This window comes from Silene latifolia, unplaced genomic scaffold (genome assembly GCF_048544455.1).
Source record: "Silene latifolia isolate original U9 population unplaced genomic scaffold, ASM4854445v1 scaffold_171, whole genome shotgun sequence".
NCBI classification, from domain to species: Eukaryota; Viridiplantae; Streptophyta; class Magnoliopsida; order Caryophyllales; family Caryophyllaceae; genus Silene; species Silene latifolia.
Window position 1 is genome coordinate 257,416 of NW_027413148.1, and position 18,869 is coordinate 276,284.

Genomic DNA, 18,869 nt, shown 5'->3' on the forward strand with positions numbered 1-18,869 from the left:
CTTCTTAGGACTTAAAAATTAGTCTTCACTAAACATTTTCAAATAATTCAACTTGGTTTTGTATTATTGCTTATTTAAACTTCTTTTAATCATAATAATTATGAAATAATTCCCAATAAATCATAAAATTTGGAAAAATTAGAAATCACATTTTTGTAAATACTGAAATATTACCAAGATTCAAAAAACTCAATAAACTTTGACCACAAAATATTTATAATTTACTTCATTAATAAATCGTATAAATCATATCTTTTACCATTTAATCCAAATTAAACAAACAAATTATGAAAACAATCAGAATCAAAATTTTGAACATTCTTAAATAATTTTCAGAACCAGAAAATGGCAAAATTTCAACCAAAAATTTCGAATTAATTTTTATGACTATTAAAGTTGCCCTTTATCGATTTTATCTCATAAAAATCAATAAACATACCAAATCAATCAAAATTAATCACACAACTTTATATCTGATTTCCATATCATATATACAACATTAGGGTAAAATTTCATGCCATAAAATTCATTTTAGCTATTTTTGCTAAAAAACAGTCAATATTTATATCATTTTTACCATTAAAATTATAAATCATGCATAATAAATCACATTTATCTCAAATTTTACATACAATCTGTAAAATATGCATGTGACATTATATTAAAATTTCGTGGCCTGTTATGAAGTTTAACTATTTTTAGTCATTGAGCCTCTATTTATAGCATTTTTATCACATAAAAATCATAAATCATGCAATATTAATCACATTAATACGAAATTTTACATACAATAAGTAAAATATGCATGTGAGGTCATACTAAAATTTTATGGTTAATTTTAAAGTTTAACTATTTTTAGTAAATAAAAGTTCATTTTACTCATTAAAATGTAATTATTTCACTAAAAATCATTAAAATAAGCAATAATCATCCATAAATCATCAAAATGACCTAAAAAATATTTTAGGACCAGAATGTATAACATGCAAAAAATTTCATGATTTATCATTATAAATCTAAAACTTTAGTTTTTATTTTGTTATCAAATAATTCATAAAAAACAATAAAAATGATATGCATGCAACACCAAAACTCTTGATGCCAATTGTTAGGTTCATAACCCCTATAAGACTCATCTAATTCATTTTTATAAATTACTCATAATTTATGTCATGTGGATCTAGTTGAATGCAAGATGATTTTATACAAAATAAGAAAGAAAAACATGTTTCTTACATTATATATGGGACGAAAATGGGCACAAGTGTAGGACTTCTTCCTACACTTGATCTTGAGCTAGAACATATTTGGATGATCCTCCAAAACTTCAAGCATCCAAAGAAGAATGCCTCCTCTTAGTTACACCAAGACTATCCCTCAATACTTCAAATCTTATTAACTAGATTATAAGAGTAGTGACCTTAAATATTGATTCTAATATTAGTTACATTACTACCATAGTAATCTTATGTGATTATTAGAATTTATGAACAAATTTTAAGCATAAAACAATTTTATGTAGAGAGAAAGAGAGGTTTTGAGCATAAGAATAAAATCTTCAAAATGAAAACAATTCTCTACTTAGTATGGAGGGGGCAACCGGTTTTTACACATAGGGTAGTCAAATTTATCTTCCCAATTTTGCCTTTTGTTCTTCACAAGAAAAGTTAGGTGTGTAAGGGCTAGTATTAGGTGTCATTATAATATTTTGAGCATCTTATGCAAAGATAAGACAAAAACCCTAAAACACCAAAAATTTCGGTCCACCTCATTATAAATTGGATTCCATTTTACAAAATGTCTTTTGTCATTTGTCACTCATGACATGCTACACATAACATGTCATTAGTCATATTAATGCATATTTAACAAATTAAATATCATTACTTTATCAAATAAATTACAAATAACAAATTAAATGGTAATTCACAATTACATATTTGTAAAATAGGTCATTTTGAATTTAGTCAATATAATCTACAACATTTTGTAATTATAACTAACTAACAATTCATATCTCAAATGTTTCGTAAGCATTAATCAATTTTCGTAATATAACATTTTAATTACTAAATTGAATCTTACTTAATCACATTACAATAAGATATAATATTCTCTCTTATAAATCAATTTGTTAAATTTAAGGATTTCATCAATCTGTATCGTCATACAATCGATTAACTTTACAATTAAGGGAATCGTCCTTTAGGTGTGACCTTAAGGGATCAACTGATCACCACCGTTAAACGACAGTAATGTCAAACTCTAGTCAGCCAATCATTACCGATTAATGTTGATCAGTTGACTTATATAAATGAATCATCCCTTACGTATTCTTATCATGAGTGTCAATAATGTGATCGCATCTTTGTTGAGGACACATACTCCAACACTGAGAAATGCGTAGGGTACTCGATCGAGTAGCCCTTACTCGATCGCGTGCACCTATCGTTGCTCGATCGAGTGCACCTATCGTTGCTCGATCGAGTACTCCTAACTCGATCGAGTAACCCTGGTAATTTATTATACGTGCTTCTGACCTTCACCTACTCGACCTTCACCTACTCGATCGAGTAGGCTGTACTCGATCTAGTGACCACTATTTTGGGTCATATGCTTATCTTTTGACTTCGTCGCATATCATGCTTAATTCAAAGGTGTTCTTTTGCTTCTTTATGCATTGTTTTACATATGCGTTGATCTTGATGCATAAGTTACCCAATCTTATGATGTAAGAGTAGTACCTTATGCTGGGTATGAGTTTGGTGGGGAGGACATGAGTTATATATGGTTGCGAGGGATAGTGGAAAAGGAAAGGGAAGATTGGTGAGTTTATCGAGGCAAGGAGCAGGTTTTGTCAGATGTGGTGAGTGATATAATCGCGAGTTGGAGTAATGTAAAGGTAAGTGTATATGGGTAAGGGGTCATGTAAGTTTATGGAACGTGAGAATGAAAAGATTGAAAGGAAGGATGTGGATAGTAGCAACTTGAGATGTGTAAGGAATTATGGAGGGAGATGGTTAGGATTGTGTTGGTTAAGAATATATGTAATGAAAGGTCGTTGTAGAGGGATGGAGAAGAGTGGTATATAATGAACTTAGATGGAAACATGTCGTGACTTGGATTTGTAGATAGTGAGTGAGTTTGGGCAATTTGGTTTATTCAGAGGTGAAACTAGGGTGTGTTTTCCTTGGGCAATTAACGGTATGAAATGAGTTTTGGTTCCTCAAAATAAAAAAAATTGTCGTTGAACAGTAAACGTTGATTTTGTGGATTGATTAGTGGCAAGTGTGAGTGAGTAGACTGATGAGAGAGGACCCATGGTAAGAAAGAATGAGAAGGTACCGATATGAAATAATGAAATTTGAGTTTTGGATCAATGAAAAGGTAACCGGATTACCAGAGAGTTAGGTACAAGAAGTGAGGTGATGGACTAATAATTGGTATTGTTGAGTGTAAAGGGAAGAGAAGGATGAAAGTAAGCTGAGAAAAGGTCGACCAGAGTTAAGGGACATGAAAGTAAGGGATCATGGCAATGTGTGATACCATCATGAGAGGATGTAAGTTAATGGTTATATAGGAGTTTCAGGACAACATGTTAGCCTTGAGTTTCGAGGAATTAAGGGGGGTAAAAGTTGGTAGAGTATTTGCACGATATGAGATTTTGGTGGTGAGTCAGGCGGCGATATAATTAAAGACAGGATTGGGATGAATGTTCAGGTAAATTTTGCTGATGGGTTTGATGTTCGTCATTTGGGATATTAACCGAAGATGGGAAAGAAACCGTGATATTTAGAGATGAGTGTAAGAGGTTTGATATACGAATAGTGGTAGTGTTGAGGTGTTGTCATTAGTGGTTAAGGGTGATGATAAATAGGAAAGGTAGCCATTCTAAAGGGGTTGACTTTGTGGAGACCGGATTGATATGTATGGTTGTGAGGGAGTATAAGATGTGGTTATAGGAGGCGGTTGCTAGTAGTTGAGTATTAGCGATATGGTTATACTTGGCAGGAGTTGATGGTTATGAAAATGGGAGAATGTGTTATGAGGGGCATACAAGTTAAGCTCGAGCGAGAGGTAACCTTTATCGGGTGGTAACTTACGTGATCATGATTGACTAGTTGGATGTGATTACGGGTCTATGATGTGTATAAATGTTTGTGTGAGGTTCTGACCTCACGAGACGTGGCATGGTGTGATAATAATAAAGTTGTTATCTGAATGTTCTGTAATATATGGTGGGTACGGTAACCTAATGGAATGATATTCAAAAATGATAATTTGGGTAATCTGGCATGACTAGTTATACTTGTATGTGTATTCATGATATATGTTTCTTCCGTGAAAAGGTATGGATGATATTCATGAGGTTCTTATCTATTTATTCCGTGTAATATGTTGTGTTGTGATCTAGTAAAGTGGTTTTGAGTAGTTTTCTTGTCCGGAAAGTTATTCTTAGTTAATGTTTATGGGAATTATGTAAGTTGCGATGACTATCGATGTGGTTGTTCTACCTCGGGTGATGATCCGGGCACGGTACTTCATGTTGTGATGCGGGTATTTTCGCGCTGCGGTGCGACTGTTGGTGGCGGTTATACATAGAGAGTTTTCGAAAGTACATACCAGTTATACATAGATTGTTGTTTTGTTGACTGCTGTTTCCTGCAAGTTTCAGTTTGGACAGATAGACGGTTGTCTTGTTTATTAATGTTTCTTGCCAGTTTCAGCTTGGGAGTGAGGGTAGAGTATGATATGGAAGAGAGTTGTGTTTGTTTCTGTTGTTGTCATGGTATAGTGATATCCTGTTGATGGGACACAGTTACGAGAGGTTGTTGGAGTACTTGTGATCTTCTGTTAGAGGAGGCATTGGTTGACATAGTAATGGCAAGTGATTTGTGGAACATGTGTTGTACTGATCCGGGAGCTGCAGGTGGTTCATAATCCTTTATTGGACAGTGAGTATAGGGTGTTGGAAATTAGTATCATGTTAAGTTGTGGATAAGTTGTGGCAATAAAAAGGAGAGCTTGAGGATCTAGTGAGAGTGTGTGTAACAATTGTGGATTGTGAATTATGATTATGGAGATAAGCGCGTGTATAGAGGTGTATGTCGTTTTGCGGTAATGTTGAAGAGCTGGTGTGGTGATTTTGCTGAGGATTTTATGGTATAGATTAGATGCAGTGTAGAATGAATTGAGGAATGAGGACTGTTAGAGGAAGAGAGACCTGGATATAGGATGATTGTAGGTGTTCAAGTTATAGTCGGTTATCGTTCACATGCGGCGGTGATGAGGATTTTGGGAAGTATGGCTAAGGATCTAGTATTAGTGAGTTACGGGGATGTAACATTTATCTTAAGAGGAGTAGGATGCGACAAAGAGGGTTTGATGGTTGTACATGTTGGAGTAGATTTGGAAATTTAAGTCTTGGTGGAGAATAAAGAATGGATTTGTATTGTGGTTGATATTGTTAAAAGGTCATGGCCGTGCTTGTAGTAGTGCGATGTTAAGGAATGGGAGAATACTCTGATAGTGTTGACAGTTGGATGATAATGTTCATGAGTTCGATAGTGTTGACAGTTGGATGATGATGTTTATGAGTGTGAGTAAACTTCGAGGACGAAGTTCTTTTATGGGTGGTAGAATGTAACATTCCGTTTGATGTTTATGAGTGTCTTGATATTGGATTTTTCTAGTAGATAATATGTTAGTGAGACAAAGCTAGCGGCGTTGGTTGATGGTATTTGGGAAGTGTAGGGAGTTAGTGTCGACAGACTATAATGTGGTGGATACGATATCGTGAGCCATGTTGCGGAGGTAGGCATAGTTGGTGGAGTAAGTGTTAGGAGTTCATGTTTTGTAGATTGAGTTTGAACTTCGGCGACGAAGTTCGTTTTTAAGGAGGGAAGACTGTAATACTACTGTTTTCTATGTCATTGGGTACTCTATAGAGTGGGGCTTACTCTGTCGAGTAAGTATGTTTGGTTTACGAAACAGTGTTCTGCTGAAGGGTACTCGATCGAGTAAGTTTGGGACTCGATCGAGTAAGGGTCACTTGATCGAGTAACTGTGTTTTTACGGGTTATTTGCTAGGTTTTGATAGCAACGTGAGAAGGTTATAAAAACATATTTCATCATTTCCTTTTCACTCTAACTTCATTCTAAACTTTTCACAAGAGAACACAAATTACGTAGCTTTCTCTTTTCGCATTGCTATCAAATCCAAGGGGCTAGAGTCGTCGAATTTCAGAGTTCGTTATACCGTTGAGACCGTCGTATTGTGGGTAAGATCCTTGTACAGTTTTTATGTCGTTTCATTGAGTTTGGCTGAAACCTTAATTGGGTAATTTTGGAGTTTTGGGAGTATTTTGATACTAGATGGTAATTGTATGATTGTGTATTTGATAAGAGGTGATTTCGTAGAGGAACCTTGCTGACTCGCTATTGTGACGGTATTCGTGATTGCTTATTCCAGGTAGGGTTTCCCTACTCGGTTATTGATTACATAGTTGTTGTTGATGGTTGTTGATGTTGTTGATTCATATCGTATTGGAGTTGGTAATTGGTAATTGTTGTTGTATAATGTGGTTGGTTGTATAATTGTCTGTGGTTCTCGAGGTGCGTCCTCGGCTGAGTGGAGTCACTTGCGGGAGTGGCTTGACGCCCTTGATTCGCCCTCTGTGGAACCCGCCACGGAAGGGGATGTGCACATTAAGAAACATGGGTTATCGCTCGGATGAGATGAGCGGGGCTTAGTTGGGAACGGCTGCAGTCCCCCACTAGCGGCGAGGAATATCTCTTGCGATGGGTATTCTGGCAGGACTACACACTATAGTGTGTAGTCAGGTGTGTGAAGTTGTGATGGAGTTTGGGTAATGTGTGTGTTGTATATTATATATTGTACTTTGTGTAATCAGTAACTGACCCCGTTTAAATGTTTTAAAAACTGTGGTGATCCATTCGGGGGTGGTGAGCAGTTGTCTAGCAGGTATACTTTGGATGCGCGCGGGATTAGCTGGGGATGAATTCTCCACGAGTCTAATAGTAGTCTTCCGCTGTGTTATCATGAGACCTTTTGTTACTTTAGTTGTAGTTTGGTTTTAGAACATTTGTACTTTACTTTACAGTTGGTTTTGTTATGTAATCACTTAAAGTTATCTATTAAAGTACGTTCTTTTATGGTCTATTTCATATTCATTGCGTCGGGTAACCGAGATTGTAGCACTTTCATGCATTGGGTGGTCTTGGTAAGGCACCTTGGTGTACGGGGGTGTTACATTAATATGTTGCCATCCTCTGCAACGCTTGAAATCTGCATGGCTGGTTCAGTCGGCTGATGTCACTGGAAGTTGATTGGAACGGATGTTGGCACGTTTGCTCTTATTACGGGTGGGATCTTCGGGATCTAGATGGTAGGGCTTCAAAAAACTCACATGAAATACAAGGTCATACTTCATCCATGCAGGGCGGTTAAGCTTGTATGATACTTCCCCAATCCGCTTGATCACTTGGATAGGGCCTTCGTACTTTCGCACTAGTCGCTTGTCTTGTCCCCGGAGGAATCTCATGTGCTCTTTGTTCAGCCTCACCATGACCATGTTTCTTACTTTGAACTCCTTTGGTCTCCTGTTCTCATCTGCCCACTTCTTCATGCGGCGAGATGCTTTCTCCAAGTAACCCCGAGCAATCCCGGCATTCACGTTACATTATTTGACATACTCGTGAGCTATCTTTGTCCGGCCTTCAAAGGTATCTGCAACTGTGGGGGGGCAAGAACGGTTGTTAACCTATAACAAGCTCAAACGGGATCTTATTGGACGATGAGCTCGTTTGAACATTAAAACAGAACTGGGCAACATCAAGGAGTCTCACCCATTTCATTTGAGTTGCCCCACAAAGTGTCTCAAGTACTCTTTCAACATGCTTCTGAATCGTTCAGTCTGGCCATCCATTTGGGGATGGTACCCTGAGGACATCCGGAGATTGGAACCCAGGATCTTGAAAAACTCTCCCCAAAATAGTCCCATGAAGCGAGAATCGTGGTCACTGACTATACTTTGAGGCAATCCCTAATATTTCACAACATACCTGAACGTGCACGCCTTAGGAAGGGGAATGAACGTCGCATATTTCGAGAATCGATCCACAATGACAAGGATTACACTTAAGGCCCCTACCTTCGGTAACCCAGAGATAAAGTCCATCGAGATATTCTCCCATGGTCGTGTGGGCACTGGCAACGGATTTAGTAGCCCTCCCGGCTTTTGTTTCTCTCCCTTATCTTGCTGGAAAATGATGCAGGTCTTCGTATAATCCATCACATCATCCTTCATTTTCGGCCAATAGTAGCTCCTCTTCAATAGGTATAAAGTTCTTTGCCATCCCGGGTTACCCGCCCATAAGGTATCATGGCACTCTTGTTGTAGAATCTTCCTCAATCCTGTCGCCTTGGGGACAAATATCCGATGTCCCTTTGTGAATAGAAGTCCATCTTCCAGCTAAAACTTGCGAGACTTCCCTTCTAAGACCAACTGTTTCAGAGTCCTCTCCACTGGGTCTTAGTCGAGGTGTTCATTGACCTTAGCTCGAATATCTGTGACCACTTTAGTAGTGGACAAGTAAGCAATCATATGCACTACAGTCAAGTCACACCTACGGCTTAGGGCATCAGCAACCCTATTCGCTTCTCTCGGTCGATAAATGAACTCCGCTAACAACTCTTGCCATCTAGCTTGTTGGCTGTTGAGTTTAGATTGAGTCAGGAAGTGGGATGCCGCGGTGTTATCAGTCTTGACGATGAACTTCGATCCCAAGAGATAGTGTCTCCATCCCCGCAGACAATGAACAATAGCGAGAAGTTCTTTCTCTTGGACAGCATACCGAGTCTCGGCCATATTCAACTTTCTGCTCTCAAAGGCCACTGGGTGACCCTCTTGGAGGAGTACTGCCCCAAGGGAATAATCAGATGCATCTTTCTCTACTTGAAAGGGTGTTGTGATATCCAGCAGCGCCAAGATAGGCGCCTGCATCACCCCTTCCTTGAGCCTCTCAAAAGCCCTTCTCCGGTCGATAGACTACTCCCACTTGACATCCTTTTTCATCAAATCGGTTAGTGGGGCGGCTATTTTTGAATACTCTCGAATGAATCCCTGATAGTAGTTTGCTAGCCCCAAGAAAGAGCGAAGCTCAAACACGTTTCTTGGGGTGTCCCATTCCTTGATGGCTGTAATATTCTTCGGATCAATTCTAAGTTCCCTTTTTCCCACAATGTGGCCGAGAAATTTGACTTCAGGTTGGGCAAAATCACACTTCTCCTTTTTGACAAATAAGTGATTGTCTCGTAGTTTTGCGAACACAAGCCTCATGTGTTCTACGTGTTCAGCCAAAGAGTGGTTGTACACAACGATATCATCCAGGTACACCACCATGAATTTTTCCAAGTACTCATGGAATACGTGATTCATCAGCGTGCGTTCGTCAACCTAAAAGGCATGACAAATCATTCGAAAGACCAATACCTCGCTACACAAGCTGTCTTTGGCTCATCTCCTTCGGCAATTCGAACTTGATGATAACCAGATCTCAGATCTAACTTGGTGAAGTACACATTGCCCTAGAACTGATCAAATAGGTCCGCTACCAAAGGAATGGGGTAGCGATTTCTCATAGTCAACTTGTTTAAGGCCGATAGTCGATACACAATATCAGACTACCGTCTTCTTTTTAATGAAAGAGCATGGGGGCACCATAAGGAGCTTTAGAAGGTCAAATTGACCCTCGGGGAATCAAATCACCAAGCTGCTTTCGGAGTTCAGCTAATTCCGGAGGCACCATGCGGCATGGCCCTCGACCAAGAGGTCTTATCTCTGGAAGTAATTCAATATAATGGTCTACCGAGCGCCGGGGTGGAAGGCTCATAGGTAACTGGTCTGGCATCAAATCCTTGTTGACATCCCGCACCTGCTTTATAGATGGTTCGTCCGATTTAGCTGAAGTTTCCTCTTTCATTGACACGGTACATAAGTAAGTCGGCTCACCCTTTTGGAGTCCTCTATTCAATTGCATCGTCGAAAGGAGGGGTCCCTTCATCTTGCAATATCCTCCCACGGCCTTCACCAAACAAGGGTTTGACCCGACCATCATAAGGGAACCATTGTGGGGTGCCACGATGGTCGGTGTACGCTTTTGAAAATCCAATCTGAGGACGATCTTTAAGTCATCCATCGGGACACTGGTGACGTTGAGCTTTCTGCTATGTTCACCCATCTTAATCTTTACATCTTTGGCTATGCCCTGGATCGGCTTAGCGTTGGAGTTGACAGCCTTCATACCACCTACTTCTCAGTTTAGCTTTATCCCGACCCGTTTTGCTTCATCCCGGGTGACAAAACTGTAGGAGGCTCCCATGTCGATCATGGCATGAGTGCAAATTCCGTTAATTCGTACTTCCACATACATGAGCTCAGTAGACTTGGCCACAAAATGGTCGATGCCTTTTCCCATTCAACACATTATGCGCACCACGCCCATCCGCGCCACTTATCCCTATTCACTAGACTCCTTATCGTCCCTTATGTCTGATTCTAGGTCCGTCCCTTTGGGGTTTAGTTTCATCGACATCATTGATATGTTCTTCTGGAGAGTGTTGAACTCCCCCTGGTGTGGGCACTCAGACATTTGGCGTGGTCCATTACATAAGAAACAAGCAAACGGGTTCCTAGTAGTAGACGATTCCGACGTGCTCCCTTTTGAGGAAGTTGGGGTGGAATTAGCTTTCCCCCACCTTCTATTATCTCCTCCTGGACGGAATCGGTAGTTTCCCGTAGGAAGAGTTCTGGTTTGGGAAGTGTTTCCTCCAAATCTGGGGTTGCCTCCACTTGTCGCAGAAATACCTTTGTTTGAGCAGCTTCACGCTCGGTATAGTAATCAACTAGTCTCTCGGTCGTGGTCATTGCAGCGGAGAGGGACTCGGGTCTCTGTCGCATGATCTCTCATTGAGCCCACTCCTTAAAACCATCGACAAACTCGAACACGCGATCCTTCTCGATCATATCAGTTATCTCCAGCATACACATCGAGTAGGCTTTTACATACTCTCGGATGGAACATGTATGCTTCAAGCTCTTGCGTTTTCTTCGAGCTAGGAATTCGTTATTTTCCGGATAGAATAGTTCCTTAAAGAGTCGTCTGAAATCGTCCCATGACTCCAACACCACGCTCCCTGCCTCAATCTCGGCGTATTTGGAGCGCCACCATTGTTTGGCATCATCGATTAGGTACATCCTCACCGTAGTGACTTTCAGCGTCTCGTCGAGGGCACTTGCTCGGAAGAATTGCTCCATGTCGAAGAGGAAGTTATCAACTTCTTTCGAATCTCTCGCCTCACTATACTTTTGAGGTTTAGGCGGCTTCACCTTGGGAGTCCCAAAATTCCTGTCTGCGGCAATTTTCATCAATGTGTTACACATGTTCTCAAGCTATCCGAGTCTCTCGTGGACATAGCCCTTCTCTTCCGCGAACTCACGCGGGATCGATGCCTCTACAGCGACAAACCGAGCCTCATGCTCCTTTATCGTCTTATTTACGGCTTCAAAGCGAGCCTCATGCCTCTTTACCGTCTTATCTGCGACTTGGTGAGTGCTTCCGAGACTCGCCACGAGTCCTTCCAAATACGGAATTTTCTCTTCAAGTAGCTTCTCTAAGGCCGACACCCGGGCCCTGGTTTCTCGTTTGTTCCCACTCGCTTCTGCGGTCTTTCCCATCATCGTATACAACAGCTCGTCGTGAAGACCGAGCTCTGATACCAAATGTCACGGTCCAGGACTTTGAGCCGGAACGTGGCGCACACCAATATAACACATGACAAGAATGCAAGCGGGAGCGTCAAGCACTAGTCAAGGATCACTAATGCATTCGTAATCGGTCTCGGTTGGCATGTGTCGGGAATCCTCGCCACGATTATCAAAGTCCGGCACACGGAAGCAATAAAAGTAAGCAATATGATTATTGAAAGCAAGTAACAAGCAATATCAAACTTAAGGATGAGAAGCGGTTTCGATGTACTAGCACCTCTCATAGAGGCAAATTTAAGAGTTTGAGTCCTGTAGTAGGATAAATTGATTGTGCAGAATAGCGATACATTTTGAAAACATCTAAAAACGTATCTTAAACTAAAAACAGGACTCCAAGATTCGGCATGCAGGAAGTAATCTTGGATTACTAAATGAAACTAAAAACAGAAATGAAAATATATGAGTGCAAAGAAGAAATCTAAGGGCTTGAAGTGAAAGGATCGCGTGTGCAATTCTCAGGAATTGTTGCGGCTAAAAGTGCAGCTCCTTACATTTGGCATGAGCGTAATTATTCACCTCATGAATCTATTACCCTCATGAAGGGGTAATACATTAACCTTATATGCGAAACATATCATCAATGAACTCATTACCCAAGTAATTAACTTCCGCAGTAGTTATCACCCAATTAAAGTTTACCCCCGCATTATTCCATTGATTCCAAGAAAGCCCTTAAAAAGAGGGAACTTTGTGGCACTGTAGCTATGCATAGTGTCAACCAAGTTCCCTCCTCTACCGTTGGATTCCACCCCTTTAAATCTCCTCCCTCCTTTTCTCCCTCACTCACAGCCACAGCTTTTTGTTCTCATTCTTTGTATCATTCTAACTTCTAAATACTCATTTTCATCCGCAACTCTCTTCTCACTTCTCAATACAACTCCGTAAACAAAACCTAGCAACTCTAATCGATCATCGATAATCCTCTCAAAGGCATTTTCTCCGAATTCCATTTTTTTGTTTATTTCAATTTGCTTTCGTTATTATTTTTTTGTTACGTCATTATCAATTTTCTTCTTTTGTTGTTGATTATTCCACTCTTCGTTGTTTTCTGGCTTTTCCTTATTTCCATTATCGTTTTTCCTTCATCTCGTTGATAGTTATTTTACTCATTGTTTTCTGGGGTTTTACTTATTTCTGCTATTGATTGGCAATTTCGTTTTTGGGGAGTGTCTTACAATTTGAATACGCTATTGTTAGATTTGTTTTCAATTGTTATTTGTTGTTATTATTGCATTATTATTACTACAACCATTACAATTATTATTATTATTATTATTATTATTATTATTATTATTATTATTATTATTATTATTATTATTATTATTATTATTATTATTATTATTATTATTATTATTATTATTATTATTATTATTATTATTATTATTATTATTATTATTATTATTATTATTATTATTATTATTATTATTATTATTATTATTATTATTATTATTATTATTATTATTATTATTATTATTATTATTATTATTATTATTATTATTATTATTGTGTTTATTTTTGATCTCATTATTATTGCAAAGATCCTGAGGCTCGAATTATGGACGTGATCTTGGGGCTAGATTTGGTATGAGCATGGTGTTGTAGTTTGCATTAGCTTATTTAGCTTTTAGGAGGTGCTTATGTACTAGGGCTATTGCTTTGAATGGTGCGTTCAAGGGTTGTTGTGTTTTTGGTATTGCCGCTTAGTTTAGGTTTTCATGTGTTTTTAGTTTGCTTATTTGGAGTTTTTATTTGATAGAGCATCGGCCTTGGTTTCAATGGCTTTATTTGAACTGGTTTAGTTGGGGAGAGTTGATTGAGCCTGTTATTTCCATTCCCGTCTTTCTTCGTTTCTTGTAGGTTTTTTTTTTTGTAAACGTGGTCACAGGGCATGGAGGGGCCATTGGTGAAGCCATGGGGGCAGAATCTATGTGTTGCATTTTCCGCCCTAGCTACAACCCAAATGGCTATCCGCTAGCTCCTCTTTGCTTTTTCCGTCTCTCTGCTTTTCTTCCGGTGAATTGGTAAGTGAACACGCGTCACGGGTTAAGGGCAATGCCATTGATGAATGCCCTAGACTAGAATTCTTTGTGGTTTTTGATATTTCTGAAGATCTCAAGACATTCCTTATTTTCCTCATATCCTTGTAGTTTCCTTTCAGGTTCATGGGCTTCATGTAGTCCAAGACCTCTTCATACCGAACTCTATGGTGCTAAATGTTACTGATGCAAGAGCAGTCAAAAAGGTTTTTTTTCTTCTTTTCGTTAATTGTGTTAGTTTGTTTACATATGCTTTACTTACTTGTTGTACTTTGAAGCCGAACACTTAGTTGCTTGTAGTGCCTTCAAGTTGCTGTTTATATGTCCCTTCTAATTGCTGATTGTTATTTTGATCTTAATTGAACTTAAGGGGTGCTGGACTGTTGGTATTACAGTTCTGGCGCATCTGGAGGGGAGCGATGATCTGATCTTAGCAATGCTTTGAGGTTGCTGATTGAATCGGTAACGCCAAACCACAAGTTTTTATTTCTTTTGCCTGATCTCCACTGGTTTATTTGTCTGGTACTGATTGTGTCTGAAATTTTTAAAACCGTCTTGCTTATCTTTCCCTGGTAGTATACTGTGTATATGCGGTCACGTGGCGTATAGTGTCATTAGTGAGGACCCTTATTTTTGACACTTTCTTTGCTTACCTTGCAGATTACCAGGGTGTCTTTTGGGCGACCTTTGACATGTCGAATCACCTTTTGGTTCAGATTTTATGTTGCTGAGCACTACAGATTTCAGCGCAGGCATAGAGGTTTTTCCTGATTCTTATTGCTTGTCTTAGGCTGTTTTTGAAGGAAATGTAGATCTATATACATACTAACATACTCATATATGTTTTAATTTAATTTGTCATAAAATTAAAGTTGGATTTTATGCATGCAAACTAAAACAAAAGAAGATAAGAAAACATTTTCTCACCATGAAATTCGGTCATATTGGGCACCAACAAGATCTCCTTCTTGTTAGTTCTTGAGCTTTCCTATAATGGATGAACATACAAAATCCCAAAGTAGAGATTCTCCAATTAGTAGCACCCAATACAATCCCTTAATCCCACAAATAAACATGTACTAGATGTTTGTATTGTAGTTTACCTTAAAATCTATTACTAATACTCATATACTACTTCTAGTAATCTTAGTAATTTATATGAACAATTTGAATCAAATACTCATCTTTTTAATGAATATTAAGGAGAGAGAAAAGAGAATATTCATGAACATTTTGCATGTATATTGAATGGTAGTGTAAGAAGAATAGAAAAGAACCAACACTACTCAATTAAGAGTAGTGTGGCCGCCCAACTCAAGCCCAAGGAGCATCATTGCTTTTTCTTTTTTCTCTTATCAAAAATATAGGTGTGTAAGAAAGTGGTGTAGGTTGTAAGGCTAGTCAAGAGTAGTCATCATTATGTTTATTTTATCAAATAAAATAAAACAACCAAAACCCACTAACACACCCTCCATTTTCGGTCCATATACTTAAAATGGACTACCATTTTAATTTGTCAATTTGTCATTTGTTACACAATATGTCACATGTAGTTTGCTACATGTTATTAATTAATTTTAATGTATATTTATCACATAAATATCATTTCATGAATTAATTAAATTACATACAACAAATTAATTAGTGATACTTGATCACATAAATAAAATGGGTCATATAGTTATAATTCACAACTTCTTGTAATTATAATTGACCATTCATTCTTATCTTTATTGTTTCTCAAACAATAGATAATTTTAGCAACAAAGCATTTTATTACTAAAATAAATCTTATTTAATCCCATTACAATAAGATATCAATATTCTCTCTCACAAATCGAATTGTTCAATTTTAAGGAATTAATTAATCTGTATCGGTATACAACTAATTAACCTTTTCAATTAAGGGAATCGTCCTTTAGGTGTGACCTCAAAGGATCAACTGATCACCACCGTCGCACGACAGTAATGTCAAACTCTAGCCAGCCAATCATTACCGATATGTGTGGACCAGTTGACTATATATGTAATGTATCATCCCTTTCGTATTCTTGGCATGAGATTTAATAATGATATTTAAATCATGTGATCGCACTATTGTTGAGGACACATTTCCCAACAATCTCCCACTTGTCCTCGACAAGTGTGCGTCACCAATTCTCTTGTCCTATTACTATCTCCCACTCAATGCAAGGTGTCTTTCGGGTCGTACTTGCAAGTGATCATATCGAGAGTGGTTTCCTCGATCTGGAGAATAACTGATTGACCGGAATTTATCCACCATGGATACCTTCCGAGCGTGGCCACGCATTTCCAGTTCATTACTCCTCGAGTGGCCCTGAGATATTGTTTTAACCCTGACAAGGGGGTGGACAATTCCTATCGCACTTATTCCCTTCGACTAGCCACAGCCATCATAACCCAAAATATGCCCATTTGACCCCATTTACGAAGGTCGTAGTAACACAAATCAAAGTTAATCTGAAACTGTGCCATCTTAGGCGAATAGTCTTTAGTCAAAGAATCGACTCATTAGAATACTATAGTAGCTCTCGCCACGACCAGGCTTTAAAAATTTGCCAGAACTCTATAAGAGGTCTTTGCCCGACAAAGTGTTCCTAACAGTCTGCCTATGTGATCGACTAGTCATCTCACATGACTGTATGACACTTGAACTTGCCATCAATCGCATCACACTCTAGTCACTTCGAGACGTCACCTCATATAAGTGACTATGGGCGAATACAATGCTAATCCGTGTTCACTTTAACGGGGTTCAATTGTCTCTACAACCCGTTTGGATGTAACAAAGTATAATAAAAGAGTTTTAAAGTAAAACTCGAACGACAAATGCGATTATCACATATGAATAGTCAATGCCTGATTACTATTTCATGTTCTATAATCTAATTTGATCTTGTACATAGTTGTTCATTTCAATTCAATTGAAATGACATGACTCATCATGTTTAGCCTTTGAGAAGGCTTTGGTTAGTAGGTTTTATCAATTTCTTGTACCTTACTCAACCTCACTACATACTCGTTTTCCTTTGTAATGTATACATTTGCATTACAAAACTTTCTGAGTACGTGTCGAGATCCAATCAAGACATAGGCCCTCTAGCCTAAGAATAGCTCCCCTTTGTTTTCACAAGTGTGCGGGACTCATGTTTCTTGCACATCTCATGATCGCAAGTGTACTCAATTTCCGTTATAAAAATCTCTCACTGTTCTTTATTGCCTAGAACGATTCTAGAAAATCTACTTCTTAATTAACATTGCCACAATGGTATCTTAACCATCCTAGTGTGTTTTGATTATGGTTTTGTCAGAAACCATGCGCAATCTCAATTGTCAATTGTCACTTGTGTAACACCCTTACACAAAATTGCATCATAAACACTTTGCATCATAGCCTTAATGCTTCTGCAAGCACTTAAGGGTAATCTTTATAGCTTACTTGGTAAAGATGACTTAAATTCGATTTTGAAAACAGTTCATCATACTCAAAGCATATGAAGTGTTATACATCATTTCTTTTTAATTGATTCGGCAGCGGAAGCAAATGAAATCAATCAAATATGTTCAATTTAATTGAACTAGTCATGAATCTTATCAACATAAGACTTCTTCTTGACGCTAATATCATGTGGATTTATCTTCATAAATCCAGATATTCAAGATGTATTATAATACTCCAAAAGTCTTAAATCATTCTCAATGATCAATATGTCATCCACATATCGGACTAATTAAAAATTCCGTAACTCCCACTAAACTCCATGTATAAACACAACTTCTCGACTTATCGAGAAATGTTTTATCACATGATCAAAATGTTGATTCTAACTCATTGATGTCCTACTTAAGATCCTCTCTTAAGTTTCACATTATCTTAGGATTGCAAGAATCTATAAAACTTATGACATGTATTGAATACATTGCTTCTATTGAAGAAGTGGGTTTTAGATTCACTCGCTATGTATTTCATAACCTCATAATGAAACACAATCCCTAAGAAGATCCAAATAGACTTAATCATTTCAATTAGTGCAAAACCCTTTGCAACCAATTTTGCTTTGAAATATCTCTTTATTAGTGCAAAACCCTTTGTCACTAATCAAGCCCTTTTGATTCGGATTTTTATGACTCTAAGTCTTGTATTGAGTTGTGACTTAAACACTCTCATGTAAGTCATATGTTCATTACTTTCTAGAAGTAATCAACTTTAAATCAAACAATTTCTTTTGTAAGTTATAAGCTCTTTTCTTTCTTAAAAGTAGCATGAATTCATCATTTTTAACAAGTGACGAATTTAACCTCCTAGGTTTTAAAGAAACAATATTTTACACAAAACGTCTCATGTAGCCAAGAAATACCAGTTTCTTGCGACATAACATTCTTTGTGGCTCTTGAATATTTTACACAAAACGTCTCATGTAGCCAAGAAATACCAGTTTCTTGCGACATAACATTCTTTGTGGCTCTTGAATATTTTACACAAAACGTCTCATGTAGCCAAGAAATACAAGTTTCTTGCGACATAACATTCTTTGTGGCTCTTGAATAATTTTCTCCCACTCTGTCTTCTAGAAATAAACTTGCATTTTAGAAAGACAGCTTCACGAGCCACAAACCCGGTGTACTCGTGATAATTGAAAAGGGAAAAATGAGCATTTGTTTTTTGTGAAAACTTACAAACATGGTACCCTTACCATTTCATATCTCATATGATTTGATTTAGTGGAAAAATAATTTAGACAAAAATGATAAAATCCCCAAAAGAATCAAGTAACTCAAAGTAACTTGATTGAAGTCCAAACCATATCGAATAGCGTTTGATTTCTTATCCAATCACACATTATTTCATAATGCGTGCTAAGAGAGATTAACTTGTGATATTAGATCACATTTCCATTGGCTTATATCAAAGTCTCCACTTTGATAATCCCATCACGACTAAATCGTGATTTCTTTAACTCTT

At 37.9% G+C, this 18,869-nt stretch overlaps 1 protein-coding gene across 1 annotated transcript; it reads right to left on the bottom strand.

The window, feature by feature from the left end:
• Nucleotides 1–9,071: 9,071 nt before the first annotated feature.
• Nucleotides 9,072–9,425, bottom strand: LOC141638076 (putative mitochondrial protein AtMg00860). Its single transcript, XM_074447520.1, has one exon. It carries the CDS (start codon nt 9,423–9,425, stop codon nt 9,072–9,074), a length of 354 nt encoding a protein of 117 aa, XP_074303621.1.
• Nucleotides 9,426–18,869: the final 9,444 nt, after the last annotated feature.